The sequence below is a fragment of the Vidua macroura genome, chromosome 2 (assembly GCF_024509145.1).
Source record: "Vidua macroura isolate BioBank_ID:100142 chromosome 2, ASM2450914v1, whole genome shotgun sequence".
NCBI classification, from domain to species: Eukaryota; Metazoa; Chordata; class Aves; order Passeriformes; family Viduidae; genus Vidua; species Vidua macroura.
The window spans coordinates 513,765-541,223 of record NC_071572.1 but is presented as its reverse complement, the minus strand read 5'-3'; the positions used below and the strand labels follow the sequence as shown (position 1 = coordinate 541,223).

General features: G+C 56.1%; 1 protein-coding gene across 17 annotated transcripts in view; it reads right to left on the bottom strand.

Annotated features, from left to right (window-relative positions):
- The window catches only part of STIM1 (stromal interaction molecule 1), an 82,923-nt gene that overhangs the window by 42,678 nt on the left and 12,786 nt on the right, over window positions 1-27,459 (bottom strand). For 13 of the 17 annotated variants that reach the window (XR_008441413.1, XR_008441411.1, XM_054003894.1 and 10 more), the window contains 4 exons: window positions 14,382-14,515; window positions 8,448-8,562; window positions 3,664-3,775; window positions 2,157-2,272 (listed from right to left, as the gene is read on the bottom strand). Coding sequence is in view for 15 of the 17 variants with exons in the window: in XM_054003894.1 (XP_053859869.1) it covers window positions 2,157-2,272; window positions 3,664-3,775; window positions 8,448-8,562; window positions 14,382-14,515 (477 nt within the window). In the remaining 2 variants the exon portion in view is untranslated. Of the gene's footprint in view, window positions 1-2,156; window positions 2,273-3,663; window positions 3,776-8,447; window positions 8,563-14,381; window positions 14,516-22,371; window positions 22,395-25,514; window positions 25,586-27,459 lie in introns of those variants that run through there. The other 4 variants (XM_054003906.1, XM_054003979.1, XM_054003930.1 and 1 more) reach the window with 3 other exon arrangements.

Genomic DNA, 27,459 nt, shown 5'->3' with positions numbered 1-27,459 from the left:
CCACGAGCCAGACATCCACCCCTGGAGCCCTGGGTTGGGAAAAGCTTCACCCAGCAGCAGGGACAGCACTGCATCCACCTGCTGGGATCCCCACAGGCAGCAGGATTTAGGAGCCTGCAGGAGGACTGGGGCTCCAATGCAGGCTGCTTTTATCAACACTTTTACACCTGTGGTGAACAGAGCCTCAAGAGAGGAGACAAACCCTTGGAACTCTGCACCTGTGCACCACATCCCACTGTCAGCAGCTCAGAGACCCCCAGAGCCCAGCTCCCCTCCAGAGCCACCTCCCCTGACCATGGGAAAGGAGGTGTAAAGCAGCTTCTGCAGCTTAAAAGGTCACTGAGCACTGCCCAAAGCTGCCACTTGCTGGTGCCTCCTGAAAGGTGTTTTGCAATCCACTCCTGAAGGAATTGGTTTAGATAAACAACCTCTCCCCATGACTGGAGACAAAGCCATTCAGATGACCAGAAACCAGCAAATTTTACCTTCTGAAAAGGGATCAATCTCTCCTTCAGCAGCAGATTTAAAGTGTATTTCCTCTCCTCACACACCCTGAATACACAGTCATAGAACCATGGAACAGTTTGGATTGGGAGGGACCTCCAAGCTCATCCCATTCCACCCTTGCTGTGAGCTGGGACACCTTCCACTAGCCCGGGCTGCTCCGAGCCCCAGGCTGGCCTGGAAAGCTCCAGGCAGGAGCTGAGAGGTGTGTGAGCAGCCCTGGCCTGGAAAGGGCCAGGCAGGAGCTGAGAGGTGTGAGCAGCCCTGGCCTGGAAAGCGCCAGGCAGGAGCTGAGAGGTGTGAGCAGCCCTGGCCTGGAAAAGGCCATGCAGGAGCTGAGAGGTGTGTGAGCAGCCCTGGCTCCAGAGCACCACGGTTCCCTGCACACTTTGATCTCCGGGCCCCAGGGAGGGTCAGGCTGCAGGGCCAGGGAGCTGCAGGGCAGAACGAACAGCTCCAGTGTGGCAACAGACATTAATTCCCAGCCAGTACAAGCCATTCACTCTGCAATTTACACAGCACAACAACTCTGGAAAAATTCCACCCCCAGCGCAGGAGTTGCTGGGCTGGAGCCACTGCTGGAGGAGCTCACCCAGGACGGCTCCACCAGGCCTGGCCAGGCCACCAACTCATCAAAAACCTTCACATTTAACATAGGCAATAAATAAAAACCAAACCGTGCCTGTGCAAAAAGAGGCTTCTCAATAACTGTGAGCAAAAATGGCTGATTGTACAAGCCAGGCTTGTGATTTCCTTTCTATGGCTCTGCCAAGCCTCACACTGTGGGTCACACCGTGCAGGCAGTTTTCCCAGGATTGGGTGGGAATGGCTGGAGTGTAGCGCTGGGGAGAAGGACCTGGGGGTGCTGGAGTGGGAGAGTCCAGACATGCCCCAGCCACGAGCACTGGGACCCCAAAATTCCTGTGGTGTTCCCTCTCACAGGCAGCAGGAAAGGGGGGGACTCCACTCCTCTGCACCCAAAGCCCAGGAGAAAGCCATGCCAGAGAAGCAGAGAGACAAAAGCACCTTCAGAAGGGAGCAGACAGGAGCCAGAGGGAACTGGGAGCACCTGGAGCGTGGAGATACACATCAGAGAGCTTCAGATCCTGATAAAGCATCAAAGGAGCCCAGGGCCTCCCACCAGCCACCCTAAACTTCCCATCCATCCTTCCCTCCTCCAGAGGTGGGTAGGTCACAGCCTGAGTCACCAGCAGAGCCTCAGGACGTGACAGGAGAGCCCCAGGAAAGCCCAGGACACGATGACAGAGCTCCAGGACATGGCAGCAGCTGCCCTGGGAGCAGGCAGGATTGCTGCCCTCCAGAACCTCGCCCCCACCATCAGCAACATGGAAGGGCAGCAGGTTTTACTCTGTGCACACAGGGGATCCCAGCAGGACAGTGGGAGATGCCAGCTGCACCTCTGGGAGAGCCCTCTGGGATGGGAATGCCAGCCCAGGATGCTCCAGCCTACAGAGCTGCTCCCATAAATCCAGGACCAACCCGTTCCTGCTCCAGGGGAGCCGTGCTGGGATGACTTCCCCGGGTGAGGCCGCAGTTTGAGTCACCCAGGCCTGGCTCTGGTGCCCAGTCTGAGCAGACTTGGTGGCCTGGGGGGTCTCTGCCAAGCCTGGCAGCTGGATTTGGGTACTCACACAGGGGAGGCCCGAAGAGCACCGTGTCCAGAGCCTTGAGCTGCAGCTTCTGCCGGTGGCTGCGGTCGGTCATCTTGAGCACCGTCCCCATCATGGTGGCGTTGTTCACTGCCAGCCTGGGAACACGGGAGACACGAGACACAGCAGGCATGAGGGGAGGCAGAGCAGGGCCTGGGAGCTCCCTGCTACCAGGGCAGATCCCTCACTGCTGCGGTCTCTGACCAGGGTGTCTCTGAACACTTTGCAGCAGCATGTTTAGGACTGGGAGAGTGCAGGAAAAAACAGGGCCGGGCCTAATTCATTAACCTGACAGCATGAGAGACTGATTTCCCATCAAAACCCATCTTTTGGTGTCCTACCAATCACTAACAACTATTTTTTAAGCAAATCTCCATTGCCTTTACATCCTGTGTCACAGACCACAAACCACAGTTCTCCCTTGGAAGGAATGTGGACACATTGTGCTGCCTCAAAAACATCCTCATTTTATCCCCAGTTAATCCCTCCTTCCCAGTCAGTTGTAAAGGCCCTTTTTCAGCAACAGGAACCTTATCTAAAAACAACGCACTGAGGTTTTTCAAACCTGTTACAACTTTAGGTTGAGTCCCAGCCAGTGCTCCTCTTCCATGGAATCATGGAATAATTTGGGTTGGGAGGGATTTTAAATCCCATCCCATCCCACCCCTGCCATGGCAGGGACACCTCCCACTGTGCCAGGCTGCTCCAGCCCCAGTGTCCAGCCTGGCCTTGGGCACTGCCAGGGATCCAGGGGCAGCCCCAGCTGCTCTGGGCATCCTGTGCCAGGGCTGCCCACCCTGCCAGGGAACAATTCCTTCCCTGTATCTAGCCCGAATTTCCCCTCTTTTCACTCACAGCTGGAGCAGAACTGGGCAGTGCACAGGCCAAGGAACTGCAGGGGATGAGAGCAGCTGATTCCTGCCAGCCCTGGTTCTTTCCCTGCACACATCCCACGGGGACACTGCAGGCACTGACCTGGGCTGGCACTGACCAGGACTGGCACTGACCAGGACTGGCACTGACCTGGCCATGGCACTGACCAGGACTGGCACTGACCTGGCCATGGCACTGACCTGGCCATGGCACTTACCTGGACTGGCACTGACCAGGACTGGCACTGACCTGGGCATGGCACTGACCAGGGCATGGCACTGACCAGGACATGGCACTGACCAGGGCATGGCACTGACCTGGGCATGGCACTGACCAGGGCATGGCACTGACCAGGACATGGCACTGACGAGGGCATGGCACTGACCAGGACATGGCACTGACCAGGACTGGCACTGACCTGGCCATGGCACTGACCAGGGCATGGCACTGACCAGGACATGGCACTGACCAGGACTGGCACTGACCTGGCCATGGCACTGACCTGGGCATGGCTCTGACCAGGACTGGCACTGACCTGGGCATGGCACTGACCAGGACTGGCACTGACCAGGACTGGCACTGACCAGGACTGGCACTGACCAGGACTGGCACTGACCTGGGCATGGCGTGGCCGCTGAGCTGCAGCTTGCGGAAGGTCTCCTCGTACTGGGGCAGCTCCACGTAGGAAATGAGCCACTGAACCACCTCGTCCACCGTCCAGTTGTACACTGCAGAGAGCACAACAGGCCCACAGCTCGTTCAGGTGCACGACATACCAGGGACTCAGCTTCAGAGCCCACCCAGTGCCACCCCTGCCACGCCAGGGACACCTCCCACTGTGCCAGGCTGCTCCAGCCCCAGTGTCCAACCTGGCCTTGGGCACTGCCAGGGATCCAGGGGCAGCCCCAGCTGCTCTGGCAATTCCAGCCCAGCCCCTGCCCACCCTGCCAGGGAACAATTCCCAATTCCCAATCTCCTATCCAGCCCTGCCCCCTGGCAGGGGGACACTCCAGGCAGTCCTGCAGGACCTCAGCCTCCCCCTCGTGGGACCATTTTTGCCCAGACTCAGGAACTCCTGAGGTTCTGCTGCCCCTGAGCCCCCACAGACCCCACATGGCATGGGAAGAGCTGCCCAGAGCTTTCCCTGTGACAACACACCTTTCCCAGGGCTGGTTAGCCCCTGTGCTCCCGGTTCCCAAAATTAAAACATGCATCGAGGCCATCAGATAGAGGAGCAGAGGAGGCTCCACCTCCTGCCATGGCACCAGCAGGGCTCGGGCCGGGCATCCTGGCAGGGCCAACGCCCAAAGCACTGCGGGTGACAGCTGGGATCACTGGAATTTCTACCAGCCAGGTGATCCTGCTGCCTCCTCGCTCCCAACAGGGAATGCTCATCCTCAGCACACGCCCAAAGGCCCTGGATTCTGAGGGCAGCTCCCAAAGCCTCAACCCTGCTCCAGACCCGTGGCACAGGGTGCCCAGAGCAGCTGGGGCTGCCCCTGGATCCCTGGCAGTGCCCAAGGCCAGGTTGGACCCTGGGGCTGGAGCAGCCTGGCACAGTGGGAGGTGTCCCTGCCATGGCAGGGCTGGCACTGGGTGGGATTTGAGGTCCATTCCAACCCAAACCTGTCTGCGATTCTGGGATTCCCTCTGAGCTTTGACTAAGGAAAGCACGTATGGAGCAATGCCGGGAAAAATCCATCGGAAGCAGCTCGAGAAAGGATCTGTGGGAGGAGGTGGAGCAGGTGCTGCAGCCCCAGTGAACCCGGTGAACTTTGCTCCTTAACCTCCTCCCCTGGGCATCTGTGGATTATTTTTGGAGCTGTCATGCAGCTCCAGAGCCACAAATGAGGAAACTTTAGGAAATCAAGCTCCTGCCTTTGCCACTTTGTTGTGCTGTACTTACAGCAATGCTCTGAAGGCAAACACAGTCCCAGAACCCCGGACTGGTTTGGGTAGGGAGGGACCTCAGAGCCCACCCAGTGCCACCCCTGCCATGGCAGGGACACCTCCCACTGCCCCAGGCTGCTCCAGCCCCAGTGTCCAGCCTGGCCTGGGACACAGCAGATGTGTTTACTGGACAGGGGCTTTGTTACACTTGAATTTATCATCCCCTGGCCCTGTCCATGGCAGGGCTGCATGGCCCTGCTGCAGTGCCAACCCTGACTGGGCCCACGAGCACAGAAACATCTTCCCAAGCTCCAGGGAGCCTCCCACGGGGAGCTGAGGGGCGAGGGACAGGAGGGATGGGTGATCTGGGAGAGATGAGGGAGCTGGGGAACATGGGGGAGCTGAGAGAGATCAGGGAGATGGAGCTCAGAGAAATGAGATGAGAGATCTGGGAGAGATGAGGGAGCTGGAGCTGTGACAGATGGGGGAGATGAGCGAGCTCAGAGAGCTGATTGAGCTGATGAAGTGGAGAAAGATGAAGATGAGGAAGCTGAGGGAGCTCACAGAGCTGAGGGAGCTGAGAGAAATGAGGGAGGTGGAGCTCAAAGAAATGAGAGAGATGAGGGAGATGGATCTGGTAGAGATCAGTGAGCTCAGGGATGGAGCTCGGAGCTAACTGAGTGGATGAAGCAGAGGCAGAGCCCAGCACTGAGCAAGGACAGCAGGGCCCCAAAGGAAGGTGCCATCCCCATGGACGCTGGCACGGTGACCCAGCTGCAGGGTGGCACAGACGAGGCCACCAACCTGCCCTGGCTGCAGGGAGCTCCCTCCAGTCCTGCTCACTGTCCCACACAGCGGGGGACTCCTGTGGCTGTGGGCACCAGCGGGATGCCAGCGATGGAAGGGCAGGAGAAGCCACAGGCCCTGCATGGTGACACCACCAGCACCTTGCACAGGGCGTGAGGCCACTTGCCCAGCCAGCAGCACTGCTGGCCCTGGGCTCCTCCAGAGCCCCTGGCTCCTCTCACTTCCACGTGCAGCCGTGTTTGTTTTGGGAAGAAGTCCCTGAGAACCACAGGCACTGAGATGAGCAGGACTCTGGCCTGCCTCCTCACCCCAGGGGCTGATCTGGCATCGCTTCCGCAGCTTTGGCAGAGCCAGGCTCACCCAGGTGCCACCCCTCAGATCCAGCACCTTGTAACAGCATCACAGCCTTTAAATTCTGTCACAATTAAAGGGCAGAAATATCTTTTTACTTTCCACATGTGACCAGGAACAGTAGCAATGGAAGGGAGGAAAAGCAAAGGCTTGAGAACAAATGACACGGGCCCAGCCCCCCCATCCCTGCGGGATGCCAGTGCCCTTCACAGCTGCTTTTCACACCCACAGGAGGGAGCAGACCTTTCCTGCAAGCCTGATTCACGACTTCAGCTCAAACTCCAAAATTAGGCTTCAAATTTCCCTGGCAGTGTCCCAAGGCCAGGTTGGACAGGGCTGGAGCAGCCTGGCACAGTGGGAGGTGTCCCTGCCTGGCAGGGGTGGCACTGGGTGGGCTCTGAGGTCCCTCCCAGCCCAAACTCCTGTGATTCCATGACATCAGAGCACCCTTCAGAAAGCAGCCGCTTATTCTATCAGCCAGATGTACAAGATGATGAAAGGGAAAACAGGAGCAGGAGCTCAGTCCAGCACTGGACACCCACGGTGCCACGGCAGCCCTGGCAGGGACGTGGCAGGGACAGGGACAGAGCCAGGACAGCTCAGTAATTAGGGGGCCTGGCAAGTATCAAGGCATGTTCTCCTCCATCCCCTAATGATCTCTACCATTCCCCAGCTGACAGCAAAATACACTCCAGGCAAAGCCAAGTGTAAACAGCCCTGTAATGGGATAAATATTTCTTACACGAGGAGGCAAAGGGACTCGGAGTCATGGAACCACTGGATCCCTGAGGCTGGAAAATCCCTCTGAGCCCACAGAGTCCAACCATCCCCAGCACTGCCAAGGCCACTGCTGCCCATGTTCCCAAGTGCCACAGAGCTGTGATATCCCCCCAGGAGGTGTTTCCATCCCTGTCCTGGGCAATTGTGCCACTCCTGAAGTGATGTAGACAAGAATTTTCAACACTTCCCTGTCTAGCTCCATGGCAGAGTCTGGTCTGGGATACACAGCTCTGGAATCATCACATGGATATCACAGAGACCACTTTGGATTGGGAAGGACCTTAAATCCACCCAGTGCCACCCTGCCATGGCAGGGACACCTCCCACTGTGCCAGGCTGCTCCAGCCCCAGTGTCCAACCTGGCCTTGGGCACTGCCAGGGATCCAGGGGCAGCCCCAGCTGCTCTGGCAATTCCATCCCAGCCCCTGCCCACCCTGCCAGGGAACAATTCCCAATTCCCAATCTCCCATCCAGCCCTGCCCTCTGGCACTGGGAGCCATTCCCTGTGTCCTGTCCCTCCCTGCCTTGTCCCCAGTCCCTCTGCAGCTCTCCTGGAGCCCCTTCAGGCCCTGCCAGGGGCTCTGAGCTCTCCCTGGAGCTTCTCTCCTCATGCACAGCCCCACTGTGTGTTCAATCCACGCTGCAAATGCTGCACTCAGAGTCCACTCAGTGCTCCTGGGGATGGGGGGGACTGCTGCACTCCCTGCAGCTGCAGCCACAGCTCTGGGAACACAGAGCACATCCCACCACTGAAGGGCTAATACACAAAAGTCAAATACAAACACAAATGAGGAACTGAAATTGCTACGGCTGTGAACTGATTAGAAGATTAATATCCAGTATTTCAACGAGTGGATGTAGATAGAACTCCTCTTTTAGAGATGAGGAGCACTGAAAAAAAATGGATTAATAATTTCTGTGGAATTACCACAGAATTCTTCACACAGAAAGCACTGGGGAAGAACTTGCCAATCTGAAAAGTTTGTTCCAAGATTCCCAGGTTTCAGGAAGTTTCCCAGCAGAGGCTGAACTCCCACCACCTCCCTGGGTGCTGGGATGAATAACAGCATTTTGGAACAGCTAGAAGTTATTTCTACATGGACTGTACTTATGTCACTTCCTGGATTTTATTCTCCCTTCTTTTCACTGTGAAGGAGCTCTTCAGGTTCAGAAAGTTTCTCCTAAGGAAAACACAACCTGCAGGAAAGCTCCCAAGCAGCTCTATTGAATATTTAGGATGTTATCACCCCATTACAATTCCATCTGGAACTGGGTGTTTGAGGAACCTGGAACTTGGCTGTATTTAACACACATTTCTAGGGCAGAGGAACAAAAGAAGAACTGAGCCTTTGGTGGCCACGCTCAGGTGCAGCAGGAACAGTTTGGAAGTACCAACTCCAAGGAAATCCTGGGAATCCACACCTGAAAAAGGGAGCTGGAAGAGTACAAGGCCTGGTCCAAGGGAGGAAAAAAGCAGCACATTCCTCCTGAGAGCTGCACGCTCTGCCCAGGGCATCTGAAATCTTTGGCACTCTTGGGAAAGGATTTCTTGGCTTTTTGCCCTTTTTTTACCTTCGGATGTTTTCCAGGCCTTCCAGAGATCTTCCACACTGATGAGCTTGTCCTCTCCATGGAAAGTGCTGTGCTTGACTGCTGGGTCATGGTAATTCAAGTCTTCCCTCAAGAACTAGGAGAGGAATTAACAGCAGGATTAAGCTTTGGTTCATCTTTTAGGGAGATGAGGAGCATAAAAAAAAATTCTGAATAGTAATAATTTTGACGGGGAAGTCGTAATAAAGCTGAATTAAAACCCCATAATGGATATATTAGATATATAAGATATACACATGTATCTTTTATACAGATATAAGTATATTCCCTGCAGTACCCCTGAATATTTCTGTTCCTGGGGAGACCAGCCAGGGAATATTCAGTAAGTAAATATGTTAAATTCATTTTAATACAAAGAAGGGATAATTAATTAGAACCTTTGGTCTTGGGATTCCAGACTTTTCTATAGTAATTATAGTAACTTTTCTATAGTGAATTATAGTAACAGCAAAAATTCAGCTAAGTGGCACAATGGAACCAGCTTTGTGTCAATGGTCTAAGAACCCAAAAATTATTACTGGATTTGATCTGCACCTTCAAATCCAAGCTGGAACAAGTGCCATGGGCAGGAGGGGAGGAAGTTCCACTGAAAAATATAGATAAATCTATGTATCCTAGCTCAGTGGGAGCCCAGAGCAGCTGGGGCTGCCCCTGGATCCCTGGTAGTGCCCAAGGCCAGGCTGGACACTGGGGCTGGAGCAGCCTGGCACAGTGGGAGCTGTCCCTGCCATGGCAGGGGTGGCACTGGGTGGGATTTGAGGTCCCTCCCAGCCCAAACCAGGCTGTGAAATCCACCAGCAGACAGAGAACCACTCACACGCCAGGGCCCAACAGATGGAACCAAGCTCAAGGATAACTCCACGTTCCCATCCCCCAGGATACAATCCCCACACAGGCAGCTTCATCCTTGGGCTCCAGGCCCAAAAAACACCCTTAGATCTGGAGATGGTGCTTTAACATCAGACAGGGCACGGAAAAGCTCTGGGCAGCTTTAGATTCCAGGCTCCCTGCAAACCCACTGCAGCTGCTGCCCAGGCAGCTCCAGCCCGGGGCTCTGCCCTGCTGCCCAAAAGCAGGAAATGGGAGAACTTGGGCAAACGTGTGGTTTCAGCAGGGGCTGAGCCTCGGGGCTCCAGCTGTGCCAGTCCCTGGCCGAGGGGCGCCGTCCCCCCGTGGGTGCCGCCGTGACCGAGCGGGAACGCGGCAATGTCACCGGTGTCACCGGCCCCGCTCCGCTCAGCTGCTGCTCTGTATATTTAGCTCGGGAGCAGAGAAAGGAAAAGTGATCCCTCAGCTTCCCTCGGGCTCACGGCGGCCAAAACAAACCCAAGGACTCGGCGGAGGGGACGGAGCTGGGCTGGGATGTCCCGAAAAATGAGCAGGGAGAGGATGCAGGATGGGGCTGGGGGCGCTGGGCTGAGCCCACCAAAGCCCAGAGACCTCAAAGCACATTTTCCACCCAGAACCCCAGACTGGTTTGGGTTGGGAAGGACCTTAAAGTCCACCCAGTCCCACCCCTGCCGTGGACAGGGGCACCTTCCACTGTCCCAGGTAGTCCAAGCCCCAGGCACAAGAACCACTGTGCACAGCACTGTCCTGCTTGCAAGCCACCGAAAAGCAGCACTGCCAAGTGTTAAAGACCCCGCTGATCCCGGGCCTGGAGACGCCCAAAGCTCCAAGCCCTGGACAAAGGGTGGACCAGACCATCTCCAAGATCCCACCCAGACCACCCCAGCCTCAGCCAGGCTGTGAATCCACAAGGAAACTGAGTCAAACCCGAGTCTCCACACCAAGTTCAGGGAAAGACAATCCCTGGTCAAACCAGCCAAAAGCAACAGGACCAGAACCACTGCTACAAACCCCAGGAGGAGCTGGGATCACAGTGGGAAGACTCAGCCTGGGAATGCTAATCTTGGAGTTCTGGGGCCTCCAACAGTAAGAGGACCTGGAGCTGCTGGAGAGTCCAGAGGAGGCCCCAGAGCTGCTCCAGGGCTGCAGCCCCCCTGGAGCCAGGCTGGGAGAGCTGGGGGGGCTCACCTGGAGAGGAGAAGGATCCAGGGAGAGCTCAGAGCCCCTGGCAGGGCCTGAAGGGGCTCCAGGAGAGCTGCAGAGGGACTGGGGACAAGCTTGCTGGCTGAAGGCACACTCAGAAATGAGCAGATCCGCAAAATGGGATTTTCTGGAGAGTTTTTTTCCATAGGATCACGGAATGTCCTGAGTTGGAAGGGACCCAAAAGGACCATCAAGTCCAAGTCCTGGCTCTGCACAGCCCCAGCAATCCCACCTTGTGCCTCAGAGCGCTGTCCAACCTCTCCTTGAACGCTGTTCTGTGTTTTTTTTTATCTGCAGAAACTCCAGCTACTGAAGTGATTTTTCAAAGCTTCCCATCCCTCCCACATCCCTGGACGTGTGCCACCCTCCCTCCCGAGCACCAGCTCCCGCTGTGCCGAGCCAAGGGCCAGAGCCGGCCACGTGCCGGGAGCTCGCTGTGCTCCCCAACTTCCACAGCTGCTCTGAGCTCCCAACTCCTCCAGAGGAACAGAAAACTCCTGTCTGCAAGGCCTCTCCCCGCCCAGCGACCCCAGGCAGCAGGATCTGGCCCTGGGGAGAGGCAGAGAAAGACTGAGCAGCAACACAAACCGTGTTTCCTGAGGAAACCAGGCTGGCAGCATCCCAGGGCCCTGGCACCGGGCACCCACATCCCAAAGAGCCGGAGCTGCCTTTGCTGTGAGCATGGAGACAGGAATAGATCCCTCATTAGAAGATTTCCCCATGAGGGACAGTTCTTTCAGTTTAATCGAGGCCACTGATGTCATCTGAAACTTCACTGAAAATTCACTTCCCAGCAGGAAAACTGTGAGGATGATTTATGGGCAGCCCTGAAGCTGTGGGACAAAACTCCACCCATAATTTATTTTAAAAATACTTTTGTTGTCCGTGTGTCCCCTTCTGCCCAGGCAGGGGTTTCAGTCCAAACAAAATACTCCCATCACTTACCCCCAAAGGGTAGGGGCCAAAATAATAAATGAAAACATAAAGTTCTCAACCAACCAGGAAAATTCCCACCCCTGGAAGTGTTCCAATCCAGGCTGGACTGGGCTTAGAGCAACCCAGGATAATGGAAGGTGTCTCTGCCCACGGCAGGTGGTGGAACTGGATGAGGTTTAAAGTCCCTCCCAACCCAGCCCATCCTGGAAGTCCATGAACCCCATAAAAGGTTTAAATTTGAGCCTCCTGCATTCTTCCCAATAATCCCCCTGCAGCTGTCCCCCCACAGCTCAGAGTTAAACCTGACTGCAGGGTCCATGTGGGGGAGAGTGATAACCTTGACAGGGAGAACGCAGCAGGAGCCAGCTCGGAGAGGGAAATTCCTGCAATACCTCACTGAGTGGCTCCAGAGCTTACTGACAGGTGAACTTAATGCAACTTCAATAAAAGCTTAGCAGAGGTAAAGCAGCAACTGCATGGACAGAAGCCAGGCACAGGGAATCACCGAGGTTGGAAAAGACTTCCAAAATCATGGAGGAGTCCAACTGTAAATGCAACAACCTGAGTGCTCTGGCTGGGGGCAATGCCAGCACAAACACAGCCTGGGGAGAAGGGACTGGGAGCAGCCCTGGGGAGAAGGAGCTGGGCATTGCTGGGAGAAGCTCCACAGGCCCTGGCCACGAGCACTGGGACCTGGAATCCCTGTGCCCTGGGCTGATCCCACAGTGTGGGCAGCAGGAAAGGGATGGGGATTGTGCCCCTGTGTCCTGCTCAGGCTGGACAGCCCTTTCCAGGAGGAACTTTCCCAATGTCCAACCTGAACTTCCCCTGGTTCAATTAAGGCAGTTCCCTCTCCTCCTGAGCCTCCTTTTCTCCAGGCTGAGCCCCCTCAGCCTCTCTTGTGCTCCAGACCCTTTTCCAGCCCTGTTGCCTCCTAAAAGCAGAGCAGAGGTGCTGGGAGCAGGAGCAGCCCTGCCTGGGCTCAGCACTGCTCAGATCCAGCTCAGAGGGGTTTGGGGAGTGGCTGTAAGAGCACCAAGGCAGTGATTTGGGGCCTCTTGGAAAAACCCATGGAATCCTCCCACCCTGGCAGTGTCTCTGTGCCAAGGCTCTGAGCACAAGTTCCCAGCAGAATTTTGTACCAGAACCTCCCAATGACTCCAGTGGGAGCAGGGGCAAGATTTGTTCAGAGACACAAAACTGCCAGCTCTGCCCAGCCCTAAGGACACGAGGCTTACTCCTCATTTAATGCCAGGGAGCAGCACACTTGGGCTGAACTGGGCTGCCCGAGGCTGCCCCAGTCCCTGGGAGAGGCTGAGTTGCAGCTCCAGCCACCCAGTGCAGGGAAGTGCCTCCAGGGAAACACCTCAAGTGGTGGAGGAAATGCGACTGGAAGCTTTTCAATTGTTTTCACTACTCAGTCAAGTGGGACCGAGGCAGAGGGAACAGCCCTGCAAGCTGGGGACAGCCACCCAAAACCAGCAGCTCCTGGCACCAGGGGCCTGTGCTGAGTCCCTGGGGACTGTCACTGCTCCAGAGGGACATTGTGATGGTTGGATTTGCAAGAGCAGCTGTGGCTGCCCCTGGATCCCTGGCAGTTGGACAGTCCCAGGCCAGGTTGGACACTGGGGCTTGGAGCAGCCTGGGACAGTGGGAGGTGTCCCTGCCATGGCAGGGGTGGCACTGGGTGGATTTAAGTTCTCTTCCAGCCAAACCAGTCTGGGATTCTGTGACCTGGGACTGCAGAGCTACCCATGAGTGGCAGCAGATCCCTGCACCCACGTGCTTCCTCTCAGCTTCCAACACTCTGACTTTCCTGCTTAGCTGCCAGTCCTCCCTAGAAGACAGAATTCCTCACCTCCAACGAGCACCCACCACAACTGAGGCAACACTGCAAACAAAGAGCTTTCCCTTTTCCAACAGACTTATTTCCATCCCTGCTTGTGTAAACAAAGAACAACAACTCTCTTTCTCTTCAATCCTTTAACAGCTAAAATGTCCAAGGCTGACACAACAAAAAGCTGCTCCTTTTTTAGCAATGAGCACACACAGACTGAAACCTCTTTGGTTGGCTGGTGGAAGAATGCAGTAAACATAAAATCATGGAATGGTTTGGGTTGGGAGGGACATTAAAGCTCATTTAATTCCACCCCCTGCCATGGGCAGGGACACCTAGCACTATCCCAGGTTGCTCCAAGCCTCATCCAACCTGGCCTTGGACACTGCCAGAGATGGAGCAGCCACAGCTGCTCTGACAACAATGAAGTGGCTACAAATCCCCAGCAGCGAGGAGAAGCCCCAGCTGGCACTGGTGACAGTGCTGAGACACCACTTGGATCCTCTCAAGGTGACACATGGCTTCCTCTGTGCTGAGGAGGAGGCACCAAGCCCAAGTGCAGCCCCAGCCACAGCAGCCTGACTGTGAGAGAGCCCCAGCACTGGGCTGGACAAGGCCCTGGTGATACCTTGGGTTCTAAGTTTCTCTGCTCTGTTTTGGTGTGCAGCTTCTAGCTTGATATGAAGTGTTACTAGGGTCTTTTCACAGGGTGGGGAAGACAAAACAATCCTATTCCAGCTGGAGACTCAAGGACAATCTCTCCAAACGTCAGGCCCAAAGCTCAAACAACATGAAAAGAGGAGGGCGAGCAAGGAGGATGAAACTTCATTATTTGAAGCTATTAATTGGACAGGTAACTCCTGTATGCAAATGGACTAAAACTTATAAAAATGTGAGCTCTCCTGACCAAGCCCTCTTGTGCTCCCATCTTGGAGCCATCTGGGCAGAGCCACGACTGTGGCTCAGGTGGTACCAGGGTGTGGCCTTTGAAGGCCCTTCAATAAATCTCCCCTTTATTCCTCTGAGCTCCATCCAGCCTCTGCTCCAGCTGCTCAGGGCCCCGCACTGACCTCGTCGCTCTCCTCCACGTCCACGTTGCCGTTGGCGTCGTCGTCCATCTGCTTGTGGATGTTGCGCACGGCCTCGAAGCTGAGCTGCTCGTCCTCGTCGTGGCACAGCGCCTTGTCGATGCGGCAGAACTCTGCTGGGGCGAACGGCAGCACGTCAGGCAGCGGCACCGACCCCGGGTGTGCCCCTGCAGCAGCAAGCCTCAGTGTGCCCCTGCAGCACCGACCCTCGGTGTGCCCCTGCAGCACCGACCCCTGCAGCACCGACCCCCTGCAGCACGGACCCTGCAGCACCAACCCCTGCAGCACCGACCCTCGGTGTGCCCCTGCAGCACTGACCCCTGCAGCACTGACCCCTGCAGCACCGACCCTCGGTGTGTCCCTGCAGCACCAACCCCCTGCAGCACCGACCCCTGCAGCACCGCCCTGCAGCACCGACCCCTGCAGCACCGACCCTCGGTGTTCCCCTGCAGCACCGACCCTCGGTGTTCCCCTGCAGCACCGACCCTCGGTGTTCCCCTGCAGCACCGACCCTCGGTGTGCCCCTGCAGCACCGACCCTCGGTGTGTCCCTGCAGCACCAACCCCTGCAGCACCAACCCCTGCAGCACCGACCCTCGGTGTGCCCCTGCAGCACCGACCCCTGCAGCACCGACCCCTGCAGCACCAACCCCCGGCATGCCCCTGCAGCTGCCCGGGCTGGGGGAGCCACGGTGGGCAGGGCAGGGCAGGGCAGGGTGCCCCTCTCAGCCCAGCCCTCCACTCTCCACGGGGGCAGCTCTCCCAGCAGGGGCTGGCTCCTGCAAGGCAGGGCAGGGTGCCCCTCTCAGCCCAGCCCTCCACTCTCCACGGGGGCAGCTCTCCCAGCAGGGCCTGGCTCCTGCCCACGGCCCCAGCTCCACGTCTCCCTTGGAGGCTGTTGGTGTTGGCACCGCGTGGAGCCGGGGCGTTTGGGGAGGAAGAGCTGTGTGTTTATAAAACATGGCAATTAAAACCCTTCCCTCTTCCTGATTATGGAACGGGCCCTTCTGGCTGCTTTTCACATCATTTTCTACTTTCTAAGACTAATGCTTCACATTTTGCTGCGTGCCCGCGTCCATGCAAGCACCAAACCGGGCTGATCCAGCCCTTCCATGGCACTGCCAGTGGTGACACGAGACCCAGGGATGGGGAATCCTCAGGGACCTGGGCAGGCTGGAGAGCTGGGACCACGCCACGGTCATGGAGTTCAGCAGGGCCAAGTGCAAGGCACTGCACGGGCTGGGAGAGCTGGGGGTGTTCACCTGCAGAAGAGACACCTTGAGAGCCCCTTCAGGGCCTAAGGGGCGCCAGGAGAACTGGAGAGGGACTGGGGACAAGGGAAAGGCTTCCCACTGACAAGATGGCCTGGACAATGATGCAGCCTCCTGCAGAGGCAGGGCTGGTGTCCTGCTGCTTCCCAAACCTCGGGAAGTTTACTCCATGCTAACTCATGTCTGTCCATGTGGCCAGGGGAGTCCAGCAGTGCTGTGAACTGGTGACCAAACCAGTGAGTGAACTGGGAACCTTCCCCAGGGCTCAGGCCACTCCTGAAGGGACACCCAGAACCACACGGATCTTGAAGAACACTGGATGCCCTGAGGCTGATTTGGAGAGATTTGGGGTCCTCTCCTACCCTGCAAGAGCTCTCTCGTGGCTCAGAACTCTGGCTGGGCCTTTCTGTGCTGGCTGCTCCTGTTATTGCCGAGGCAGCGAGCAGGGACACGAGATGGTCTCTGTGTTTATGCTGCCCTTGGACACGACTCCAGAAGGAAAAATGAAGCCAGGCTAAACGATATCTCCCAAAATATTACATGGTTATCTTGTTCCCAGCCTGTGCTTGTTGTTGCAGGGAAGAACGTGGCAACGCTGTAGCAAAGTTTGGATTATAGGAAGGGAAGGTCGTGTTATTGTAAAAGTGGGTTTATCTAGATTAACCTCCTCCTGACCACGGAACTCCTGAGCCCTGGCTCACGTCTGTCCAAGGGGTTCAACCAGGGAAAGAGACCTGAAGGGAGGAAGGACTGGGGAGTCAAGATTTCCTGCCACCCCAAGGACAACCCCTGGGTATTTCCAGCACAAATGCCAGGAATGAAGATGAACTGAGAGCAGCAGCAAGAGCAGTAAAACAAAGCTTTCAAGAGCTGCCAGGTGCTGATAATCAACTGCACCATCAACAGCAATCAAACCAAACCCGGGAGGAATCTGGTGCTTTCATCAAGACCAAAAAGAACCTGAATATGGGGCACAAGTGATTTAATCAGCAGACAACCCTGAGGTGATAACAGAATGGTCTCAACATTTCAGCAGCCACGACAGGCTGTGCATTCCCCCCTCCCTGCTATCTCCCTTCCCCTCCCTGTTATCTCCACGGGCTGCAGCTGCAGGAATACCCACATGAAGGAACAAAGCCCAGCACCAGCCACTTTGCCTAAGACTGATGGAAGATTAAACCTAAAGATCATAGCACAGAATTGTCCTTTGCGTGGGAAGGGGCCTTAAAGCTCATCCACACCTTCCACTGTCCCAGGCTGCTCCAAGTCCTGTCCTAGCAGGCCTGGATACTTCAAGCAAGCTATTCCAACACACCTTCACCGAACAAAAGCTTTAAAATGAGTGTGAAATTTGCTTTAAGTGAATCTCCCTCTCCAGAACGTCCAGCCCTGATTTTTGCTCCAGCAGCTTCCCCAACAGACACTTGCTGCCTGGTCCTCACCAGGGCTGTGACTCCTGGAGTCCTGAGGAGCGCCAGCATCACCTCCACTCCCACCCCACCCCTCTGAGTCATCGGGAACCTTTTGTCTCCATCCCTCGGTTTGGTGTCTCCAGCCTGCTCTTTATCTCCCCACCATCGACTCACAGGATCCAAACAGAGAGTCGTTTGTCCCTCCCATCCCTCCTGCTGCCCTTTCCATCCCTCCTGCTGCCCTCACATCCCCTCTGCTGCCCTCCCATCCCTCCTGCTGCCCTTCCATCCCTCCTGCTGCCCTCACATTCCTCCTGTTGCCCTCTCATCCCTCCCTCCTTGGGGCTCGCTGTCCCCACCAAAGGCACTCTGCAGCTTCTGCTCAGGGGGTCCTGCTGCCACCCCAAAGGTGCCACCACCCAGACCATCAAAGGACACTGATGCCCAAGTGCTAAAGCAGAGCTGGAATTTCACTGAGTCGTCGGGCTTGGAAAAGCTCTTGGACACCATCGAGTCCAGCTGTTCTCCCCAGCACAGCTGAGGCCACCACTGACCATGTCCCCAAGTGCCACATCTGTGAAATCCACCCAGGGATGTGACTCCACCTGTGCCAGGGCTGGACAACATCTTCCATTAAGGAATTCTTCCCAATATCCAACCTGAACCTCGCGGGCGCAGTTTGAAGCCATTTCCACCGACCATGGAAGGCAGTTGGGGTTGGTTTTGTAACAGATGACAAAGATGTGTCCTTTGGTGGTCCTGGCTGGCATGAGCCACCCAGAGAAGCTGTGGAGGCTCCAGCCACGGGGCCACCCAAAACTCAACGGGACACGGCCCTGGACCAGCAGCTCTGCCTGGGCAGGGCTGGAGAGGACGATCTCCAGAGCTCCCCTGTAACATCACTTCATTCCAGACCTTTCCTTTCTCATGGGAGAGTCCCTCTAACGAGGATTTTGTTTGTTTAATTTCCCTTGATTTCCTCCTGCGAGGTCCCATTATCTCCAATAATGCCCCGTGCTCGTTGCAGCTCGAGTTCTGCAGCAGCAGCAGCCCCGGGGACAGCACTGAACAGCAGCTTAATTATTACAATTGTCATTTACATAACTGGCTTTTATAAACACCGGGAGGGCAGCCAAGGAAAAAAGCCCTATATTTGGGGAAAAAGAACTGTTTACATATTTCACCCGTGTAAACAAGGGCTCGGTTGAACTTCCGTGCTCAGGGTTCCTCCCCTGGAACTCTGGGTTTCAACTAAAAAATGCCAAGGACAACTTCTGGAATTTTAACGAAGGCATTAAGCTGTGAGGGATGTATGCAGAGGTTTCCATTCCCTCTGGAGGGGCAAGGAATAGCAAGGGGAGCCCTGGGACATCTTGCAAGGCTGCACAGCAGCAGCACAGAGAGCAAGGCTAAAAGGGCACAGTAATAATCCTGGGTTTGCAGCTCTGATTCCCAAACATCAGAGCCTGATGGAGCTACGAGAGTATCCAGCCATTCCCACTGTCAGGAAAGCCCTCAGAGTGGTTTTATACTTCAAGATGACACTCTACAGCTTGTTTACTACAGAGAGAATTGTCAGACTCCAGGTGTAATGCACCACACTTGACCACAGACACATGGGAAATTCACATATAAATCATAAATCCGTTTTGTCCAAAAAAAAAAAAAAAAAAGGATTTACCAAACAGGATCGGAATTTTAGCACATGCTCATACTCCTGTACCTTTTGCCTACTTTCCCTGGCAAACTCCTTCCCAGGGCACCGAGTCTTGCTCTGGGCAGGCAGCAACCCAGAGGGCAGGGCTGGATGGGAGATTGGGAATTGGGAATTGTTCCCTGGCAGGGTGGGCAGGGGCTGGGGTGGAATTGCCAGAGCAGCTGGGGCTGCCCCTGGATCCCTGGCAGTGCCCAAGGCCAGCTTGGACACTGGGGCTGGAGCAGCCTGGGGCAGTGGGAGGTGTCCCTGCCACGGCAGGGTGGCACTGGGTGGGATTTAAGGTCCCCCCCAACCCAAATCAGCCTGTTCCATGACCAACACAGACCTCATCCGTGCTCCCACCCCCCTAGTGTGGAAACTCCTAGAGTGACTCTCCCAGCAGTTCTGGGATGTAGGACCTGGCAGCTGAGGGGAGTTTACCCCGAGCAGACAAAGGAGAGCATTCAAGTACCTGTTCAACAGGGAATTATTCCCATGCTCTTGCTCCTGGGTTCCCATCACCTTGGGACACCCTTGGAGCAGTTCAACAGGGACTCACTGCACTCAGCCAGTTTTCCCCTCCATGGAATCCCACACTGGTTGGGGCTGGGAGGGACCTTAAAGCCCATCCAGTGCCAGCCCCAGGTTGCTCCAACCTTCAGTGACTGTGGAAGTTTTAGCAGGAGTTCAAGGAGACTTTTCCTCCAAGGGAGCTGCTCCTTGCACGATGCAAAAACCAAACTTTGTACCCAAGTCAGATTAAACAGTCTAGAAAAAATGTAAATCCAAGCAGAGGTTGGGCTGTTTGATCTCCAAGAGACTTTTAAAGAAGTACCAACGCCCTCGGGTGTCTCTGCTGGAAGGGCCAACCCTAAATGTTCACAGACCATTTAATAACAGTGCCCAGGGAAACAGGCTGTACCCAGCTCCTGGGGCCAAAGCTGTCTCTGTGCTGGGAGTGCCCCGTGTCTCAGGATCAGCATGACAAAGCCACACAGGGTCACAGGAGGAAGCCCTATGTGATCCACGGAGCCTCCCGGCACCACCACAGCTGAACACAGCCACAGGAATGAATTAAGCAGCAAACTGAGGTTATTGTACAGCCATGAACTTACACTCAATTAAAACCTTAAAATTCCTTCCCCAAATGGCTCCTCTCCTTGGCACACGCTCAGCATTTATTTACTACCATCAATTCTCTCACCACTGAGTGCAATCAGCCTTTTTCATCCTCTCCATGCACCAATTTACTGATTTAATGTCAGCCCATTGCTTCCAGACATCCTCCCCCTTCCCTTCCCTGCAGCAGCAGCACAGCTCTTTCATCCCTGGCTTCCACCCAGTCCCCCCACCAGAACTTTGTCACCCTACTTTTCATCAAGTGCTTCACTCTTTCCACCCCATTAAAACAACACACACCCCCAAATCCCGCACAGCCCCCAAAAACCAAGGCTGGTTTCTGTTGGAGTGGGAACACATGCCCCCATCCCATCGCCATCCCCATCCCAGGATCTGCCAGTCCTGGCAGTGCCCACCCCTCCTCCTGCCCATGCTGTCCCAACACACCATCCACTCTATCTGGGAACAAGCACGCCGTGTCCAGCGGGGTTTTTGGGAATGACCCCACCCTCGCTGTGGCTCCCCAGCCTCCCCAGAGCAGGTCTGGGCACCCTGGCTCGGGTGCTCCGGCCTCCAAGTGCCAGCTTCACCCATTTCCTTCTGGAAGGATCTCTGTGTGCTTTCCTCAGCCCAAGGCCTGTGGGACATTTCTCCTGGGCTGAACAAATAAGATAACACAGGTTGTTCTGGAACCACCCTGCCAGGCACAGCGGCTCTGCCCACGGGCAGCTCCAAAATACCACGTCAGGGCCTTCTCCGAGGAGCAGCAGAAGCCAAAATATCCCGTGGGCAGGGAAGTTCTAAGGAGCTGAAATAACTGGAGATTGGGTTACTTCATAACCATAAACCACGTAATCTGACTGCTGACACATTCCTGCCCCACTGTGGGGAACAAAACTGAATCATCTGAACTGCAGCCACAGCCAGGCCCATCCAAAACTGATGGGAGACTTTTTACACGGGCAGACACTAACAGGACACAGGGAAATGGTTTGAAACTAAGAGAGGGGAGTTACATGGGAGACTGGGGGAAGTTCTTCCCTCCGAGGGTGGTGAGGCCGTGGCCCAGAGAAGCTGTGGTTGCCCCTGGATCCCTGGAAGTGTTCAAGGATGGGATTTGGAGCAATCTGGGATAGTGGAAGGCATCCTGCCCATGGCAGGGGTGGCACCAGTTGAGCTTTGTGGTTCCTCCCAGCTCAAACCACTGCAGGATTCTGTGATTCCATGTGTTGGGAATGCTCTGCAGAGCCCTGGCAGTGCTGTGCACCAGAGGAATCCACGGGACTGGACAATCCTGTGGCACCTGCTCCAGTTCTCAGGGACGCAGGATCAACATTCCCACTCTGCACAGAGACAGGATTATCCCGTGGCCCACACCAGCTCTCCAGTGATTTTCACAGAATCCCAAAATGGTTTGGGTTGGGAAGAACGTCAAAGATTATCGAGTCTCACCCCCTGCCGTGGCAGGGACACCTCCCACTGTGCCAGGCTGCTCCAGCCCCAGTGTCCAACCTGGCCTTGGGCACTGCCAGGGATCCAGGGGCAGCCCCAGGTTCTGCTCAGTGCACTCTGAAAGACTCCCAGTGAGGGGTGGGAAGGAATCCAAGTGCCTCTGAGCCCCCGTCCCAGCCGTGAGTCACCGCTCCAGGCAGCCCCAGCCCACGGCACCGAGCGCCGGCTGCTGCACGCTGGGATCCAAACTCATCATCATGGAGTGAAAGAGAAATCTGAAAGTCAGGAAACCACATAATGGATGAGTGAGTCATCCCTGCCTGAAAAACTGAAGACACCAAAGAAAGTGTAGAAGTCAAGGAAAAACCCACACCACTGCTGCTGTTCCATCCCACCAGCCCTGAGCCAGGAGATCCATCCCTGCAGCACTGCCTGCCCAAAGCCAGGCATTCCCAGGGCCAGCTCTGGGCACCAGGTCTGTGATACCCATGGCAAAGAACACCTGGAGCAGGAAGGGATCGAGATACAGAAGCAAAAATTTTGGTAGCTCTGACAAGGTAACAAAAGTACAGAATTCCTCTCTTGCTGTCAGAATTTGAGAAATCAAAGAATGGCAGAAAGGCTCATCTTGGGAGGGACCTCCCAGCCCACCCAGTGCCACCCCTGCCATGGCAGGGACATCTTCCACTGTCCCAGGCTGCTCCAAGCCTCATCCAAGCTGGCCTTGGAAGTGGGAAGCCATTCCCCATGTCCTGTCCTGTCCCTCCAGGCCTTGTCCCCAGTCCCTCTGCAGCTCTCCTGGAGCCCCTTCAGGCCCTGCCAGGGGCTCTGAGCTCTCCCTGGAGCTTCTCCTCTCCAGGTGAGCCCCCCCAGCTCTCCCAGCCTGGCTGCAGCTCTTGGAGCCTCTCCGTGGCCTCCTCTGGACTTGTTCCCACAGCTCCATGTCCATTCCAAGCTGGAGGCTCAGGATGGAGAGCTCAGAGCTGACCCAAAATCCAGGCTCACAGCCCAGTTCTGTCTCACCTTCACAGTCCCACAGGATGGCTCAGGGAGCCCACGGCCCCAAGAGCAACGTGGACCTTCAGAAGGGCTCTTCCTCCTCCTCCCCAGCAGCCCAGGCTCCGAGGACTGCCCTGGTCCCTTCCCAGACACGCTCTGGGAAGAGCGTGTCTAATCCAAGGGAAGCAGCACCATTCCCACACTGCCGTACAAGGACAGCTTCTCCCAATTCCAGCCTTATTTATCCCTCATGTGTCTCACCAAGAACTGATGATTCCCATGTTCACAGGAGCCCTGCAGAGCAGGAAACAGGGTGACAACAGCCTCTGCCTTGGCCCTGGCACATGCTGCACAATCTGCCTTTCCCCCAGCCAGAAGGAATGAGCTGCTCCCAAACCTCCCACGCTGTGGGACGTGGCCCTGCTGCAGCCAGCTCGTGGCTTTCCCAGCAGAGTCCTTCCCTTCCACTGAAGAACAGGACTCCAAGAGGGCAAGGCCCTGCCAGGGCCAGGTGCTGCCTGTCCCCAGATTCCTACAGCTGATCCCACAGGAAATCCTAACCCTACCCTCAATTACCCAACCTCAACAACAGCCTGCAGCCATCACCTGGACTTCTTTGGGAATAAAAACCCTTCCCAGTGATCCCGTTAGCCTCTACTTCCCCAAACTCAAGCAAAGCCACTCTCCTGTGTAATTCCCTTCTCACAAGATCAGGACAGCAGCAAAAGGAGACCCAAGGCCGATGTGGATCCCGGCACACGGAGCAGGGGAAAGCCAAAGGCATGGGAAGAAGGGTGAGGAAAGGAGGAGGAGGAGGAAGGAAGGAAGGAGCTGGTGAATAACACAAGTCCACAAAAAAGCCAAGTTCTGAGCACCGTTTGCTCACCGGTCTGTGAGCACCGTTATGCTTGGAGCTCACAGACCTGCTCGGTTCCAGGCACAAACGGCCACAGTTGGGAATCCTGGAATAAGAAGATGATCCTGCATGTGCCAGGCACAGCCTGTGCAGTGCCTCAGCAATGGAATGCTACCAGATCCCACATGGGACAAGCTCAGTGACATGGCAGGACAAGGGTTTAGAGGTGAACGGGGAAGAAAGTGACATCTCTCTGCAGGACAGGCTGCAGGAGAGTGGGCACACCGCTCCCAGGGGGAATCCTGACCTCCACTCACACATGGGGAGGAGAAACACTCTTCCAAGAAAACCCCACACATCTTTTTTCCACTGAGTGTCAGTGCAAAAGATCAGCCCAAGCCCCAGGTACTTCCTTTCCCCATGCCCAGTCACTGCCAGGGGACACCAGGCAGCACACAGGGTGGCAGAGTGAGAAAAGCAGCAAGTTAGGGGCAGCACCAGCAGCACAAATGAAAATAAATCCTGGTTCTATCAGGCAAAGATCATTCACATTAGAAAAACAGCAGTTTTTAAATATTTTCCCTTCCTTGCCAGCCACACACAAGCACTTTGGGTTACATCAGGGCCAGGAGAATGAGAGAATCCCAGAATATCCTGAGCTATAGGGACCCACAGGGACCATCCAGTGCCAGACCCCCACCAGCCCCAGCCTGGGCACCCCTGGCAGCGCTGTCCAAAGGCTCCTGGAGCTCTGGCAGCCTCGGGGCCGTGCCCATTCCCTGGGGAGCCTGGGCAGTGCCAGCACGCTCTGGGGAAGAAGAGCCTTTCCCTGCTCTCCAGCCTGAGGTGCCCTGGCCCAGCCCCAGGCGCTCACCCAGGTAGAAAAAACCATCCACGGATGGGATGGGCAGAGAGCAATGATCCCAAATGTGCCGGTACAAGGCAGGTGTTCCTCAATTCTACACCTGCCCCAAAGTGAGAGCTGCTGGTTTTTAATCCAATGGGAAAATGAGAAGCCCCCCCAGCTCTGAGTGGCACTGTGCCAGCAGTGAAGGAGCCCTGCCTGCCTGGAGCTGCCTCACTGAAAAGGTTGTTACTAAAAAAACAAGTTAAAAAGAAAGTCTTGAAATGAGTCACTGTGGAACCACGATTAAATTGGGAATTTTATGCTTTGCTACACTGGAAGATGGAAATGCTACTTTTGGAGGAGACAGTGGGGAGACTCACTCCTTGGATAAAAAAACACCTCTCCTAAAGTGGCTGTTTTCTGAGGGTGATCAGGGAAAGAGGAACTTTCTAGAACAGATACAGACCAAGAGCAGCACTGGAACCCTGAGGCTCCTCATCCCAGCAGGGTCCTGGCAGTGCTGGGGCAGCAAAAGGTGACACCAAACACGAGGAGTCACCTCTAGGCCATGAAACCTGGGGGTGAGAGCAGGAGCTGCCAAAACCAGAAGGGAATCCCCAAATCTCCGGGGCTGGAAAATCCCTCCCAGCCCAGGCAGTGCCAGCTGTGCCCCGTGCCCACCTTGTCCCCAGCCCAGAGCTCTGAGTGCCACCTCCAGGGGACACCTGCAGGGATGGGCACTGCAAAGCTCCCTGGGCAGCCCCTGCCAAGGCCTGAGCAGCCTTTCCATGGGGAAATTCCTGCTGCTGGCCAAGCTGAGCCTGCCCTGGCCCAGCCTGAGGCCGTTCCCTCTTGTGCTGTCAAGGGGGAAGGAGAGAAGAAGGGAGTAGGGGAGGAGGGAAGGAGGGATGTCGGGATGGAGGGAATGCTTTCCAGAGATCACAAGTGGTGATTCCATCAGCTCAGCAGCTCCTGAAACCTCATCCTTGGTCTGAAAAGTCCTCAGCTCCCACAGCTGAGGACCAGGAGACACACGGCCACTTGTGCTTTAGGAACAGCAGGGATTTCGGCGTGATCCCAAACCTCAGGTGCTCCTTCCCTGGACACAGATTTTCTAAAATCCTTTGCAGTAATAAAGAGGCTTCAAGAGACAAGCTGGGAACTCATTGGTCTCCTCTTCATCCTCAGCACACAGGGAAGAGCTCTGGTGTGATGCAACCCCTGCTGCAGTTCAGCACTTTAAACTGATGTTGTGTAAGCAAAAACCCAACGAAGGAAACCCCCCAACCTTTCCTGAGCCCAGCTCCAGTGCCACCCCACAGCTGCTGCTCCTCTGCCTGTGCCAAACCCAGCTTAAGCCTCCCTGAGACTGCCCAGAGTCACCTGGGAACACCGAGCGTAGAATGTCCAGAAAATCCTCAAATTTGAGGAGATCTGGGGTTCCCCCCGAGAAGGGCAGCTCACCTTTTCCCCATCATTCCTAAAGCATGCTTTAGCTGTGGCTTCCCCCAGGCAGCTGGAGAGGCATTGCAGGGTTTGGAGTGTGCCCTTGTTCTGAGCCCTGTGCGGAGAGGAGCCGGTTTTAGGGGAAGTCGAGGCAGGAAAGGGGCAGTTTTCCAAACCCCAGTCACTGGGAGTCAGACTGGGACAGCTGAGCCGTGGAATCCCACACTGGTTTGAGTTGGGAAGGGACCTCAAAGCCCACCCAGTGCCACCCCTGCCATGGCAGGGACACCTCCCACTGTGCCAGGCTGCTCCAGCCCCAGTGTCCAACCTGGCCTTGGGTACTGCCAGGGATCCAGGGGCAGCCCCAGCTGCTCTGGGCACCTGTGCCAGGGCCTGCCCGCCCTGCCAGGGAACAATCCCTAACTCCCAAGAATTCCTAATCCATCCCTGCCCTCCGTCCCTTGTACCACGTACCTGCACACGCACCTTTTAGTGCCCCAAGCGCCCCTCAGGCCCCAGGGCTGTGGGATGGGGGCTCAGGTGCCACTTCCACGTGCCCCGGAGCCCACAGCACGCCCCGATCCCGCTGTCCCACAGAGCCCCAGAGTCCCCGATTCCGCAGCTGAGGGAGCAGGAGCGCCCCGGGCACGGAGCCAGGCTGAGCAAACAGATCCTTCCCACAGCCGGCGCCCCGGTAAGGAAATGCCCCCCGGAGCTTCCATGAGGGGATAAATCACTGGGCAGGGAGCAGGGAGGGCACAGGCCGGGAGGGCCGGCAGGAACCCGCGGCACAGGCGGCGCTCCGAGGGCAAACAAACACATCCCTCAGGCACCTTCCGCAGGGCTCCACAGACCCCGCGGGCACACGGGGGGCACAAGGTGGGAGCTCCGTGCACGGGAGCCGTGCCCAGCAGAGCCGCAGGCCTGCTCTGGGCCCTCCCTCCCCTCACGGCCCTGGCACCGCCACACAGAGCACAAACCAAGAGCTGCGGGGGCTCAGAGGGGGCTCAGAGGCACCGACAGGGCGCTGGGATCCTGTCGGAGTCCACGACATCCCTCCGGCTGCCCTGGCTGCCTCCAGACCCTGAGAGACCTTGGCAGGAAGTCAAAAACACCTGTGGCTTCCATTTTACCCCCTGGGGGAGGCTGCCAACGCTGTGTGAGGAATTACAAACCACGAGGGTTTGAGTAGTGTGATACTTGAACTAACACAGGGTGAAAATGTAGAATTTTTGGGTGTTTAGAACGCGATTCAGGGGTACAAGGTGGAGGAACCTGGGCGTGTCCTGGCCTTTTTCGCCTCTGTCTTGTCCTCCTTGTCTTGCTGTGATGGTGACACTTTTCTGTTGGTTTAGGATAGGGACACACTGTCCAACATCAATGTTAGATATTGGTGCTTTGTTATAAACAGACTGTAGGTAACTTTTGATATAAAAGATAGACACTGCCCGAGACTCAGGCCAGACTGCCATGGCCTCTGTACTAGGCAGACCTTGGCAGGTCAGAAAGAAAATATTACAGATAAGGAGAAATAAACCACCTTGAAAACTCGACTCCACGTATCCCAGACCTCTCCTTCGGCTGCCGGGCAAGGGGAACAAGGACTGGGGTCTCACCAAGTAACCCTGACAGGAGCCCACTCCTTTTTCCCATCCCGCGGCTGGGCACGCTGCACGGGGAACGTTCCCCACAGGAGCAGTGCCCTGGCACTAACAGCTCCCACCCCGAGCAGCCTCGGGACTCGCAGCCCCCTCACAAAGCACACAGAGCACAGGACACACAGCTCAGGCTGCACCCAACAGCAGCTGGGGAAGGTTGGGGAGCACCCCGGGAATGCAGCGCAGTGCCCGTGGCTGCCACGGACACAGAACACTTCGTTTAGCAGAGTTAATTACAGAGCAGCACAGCTTCCAGCCAGCTGGGGCTGCCTCGGAGATGTGCTTCAAATCACAGAAAGTGGCCT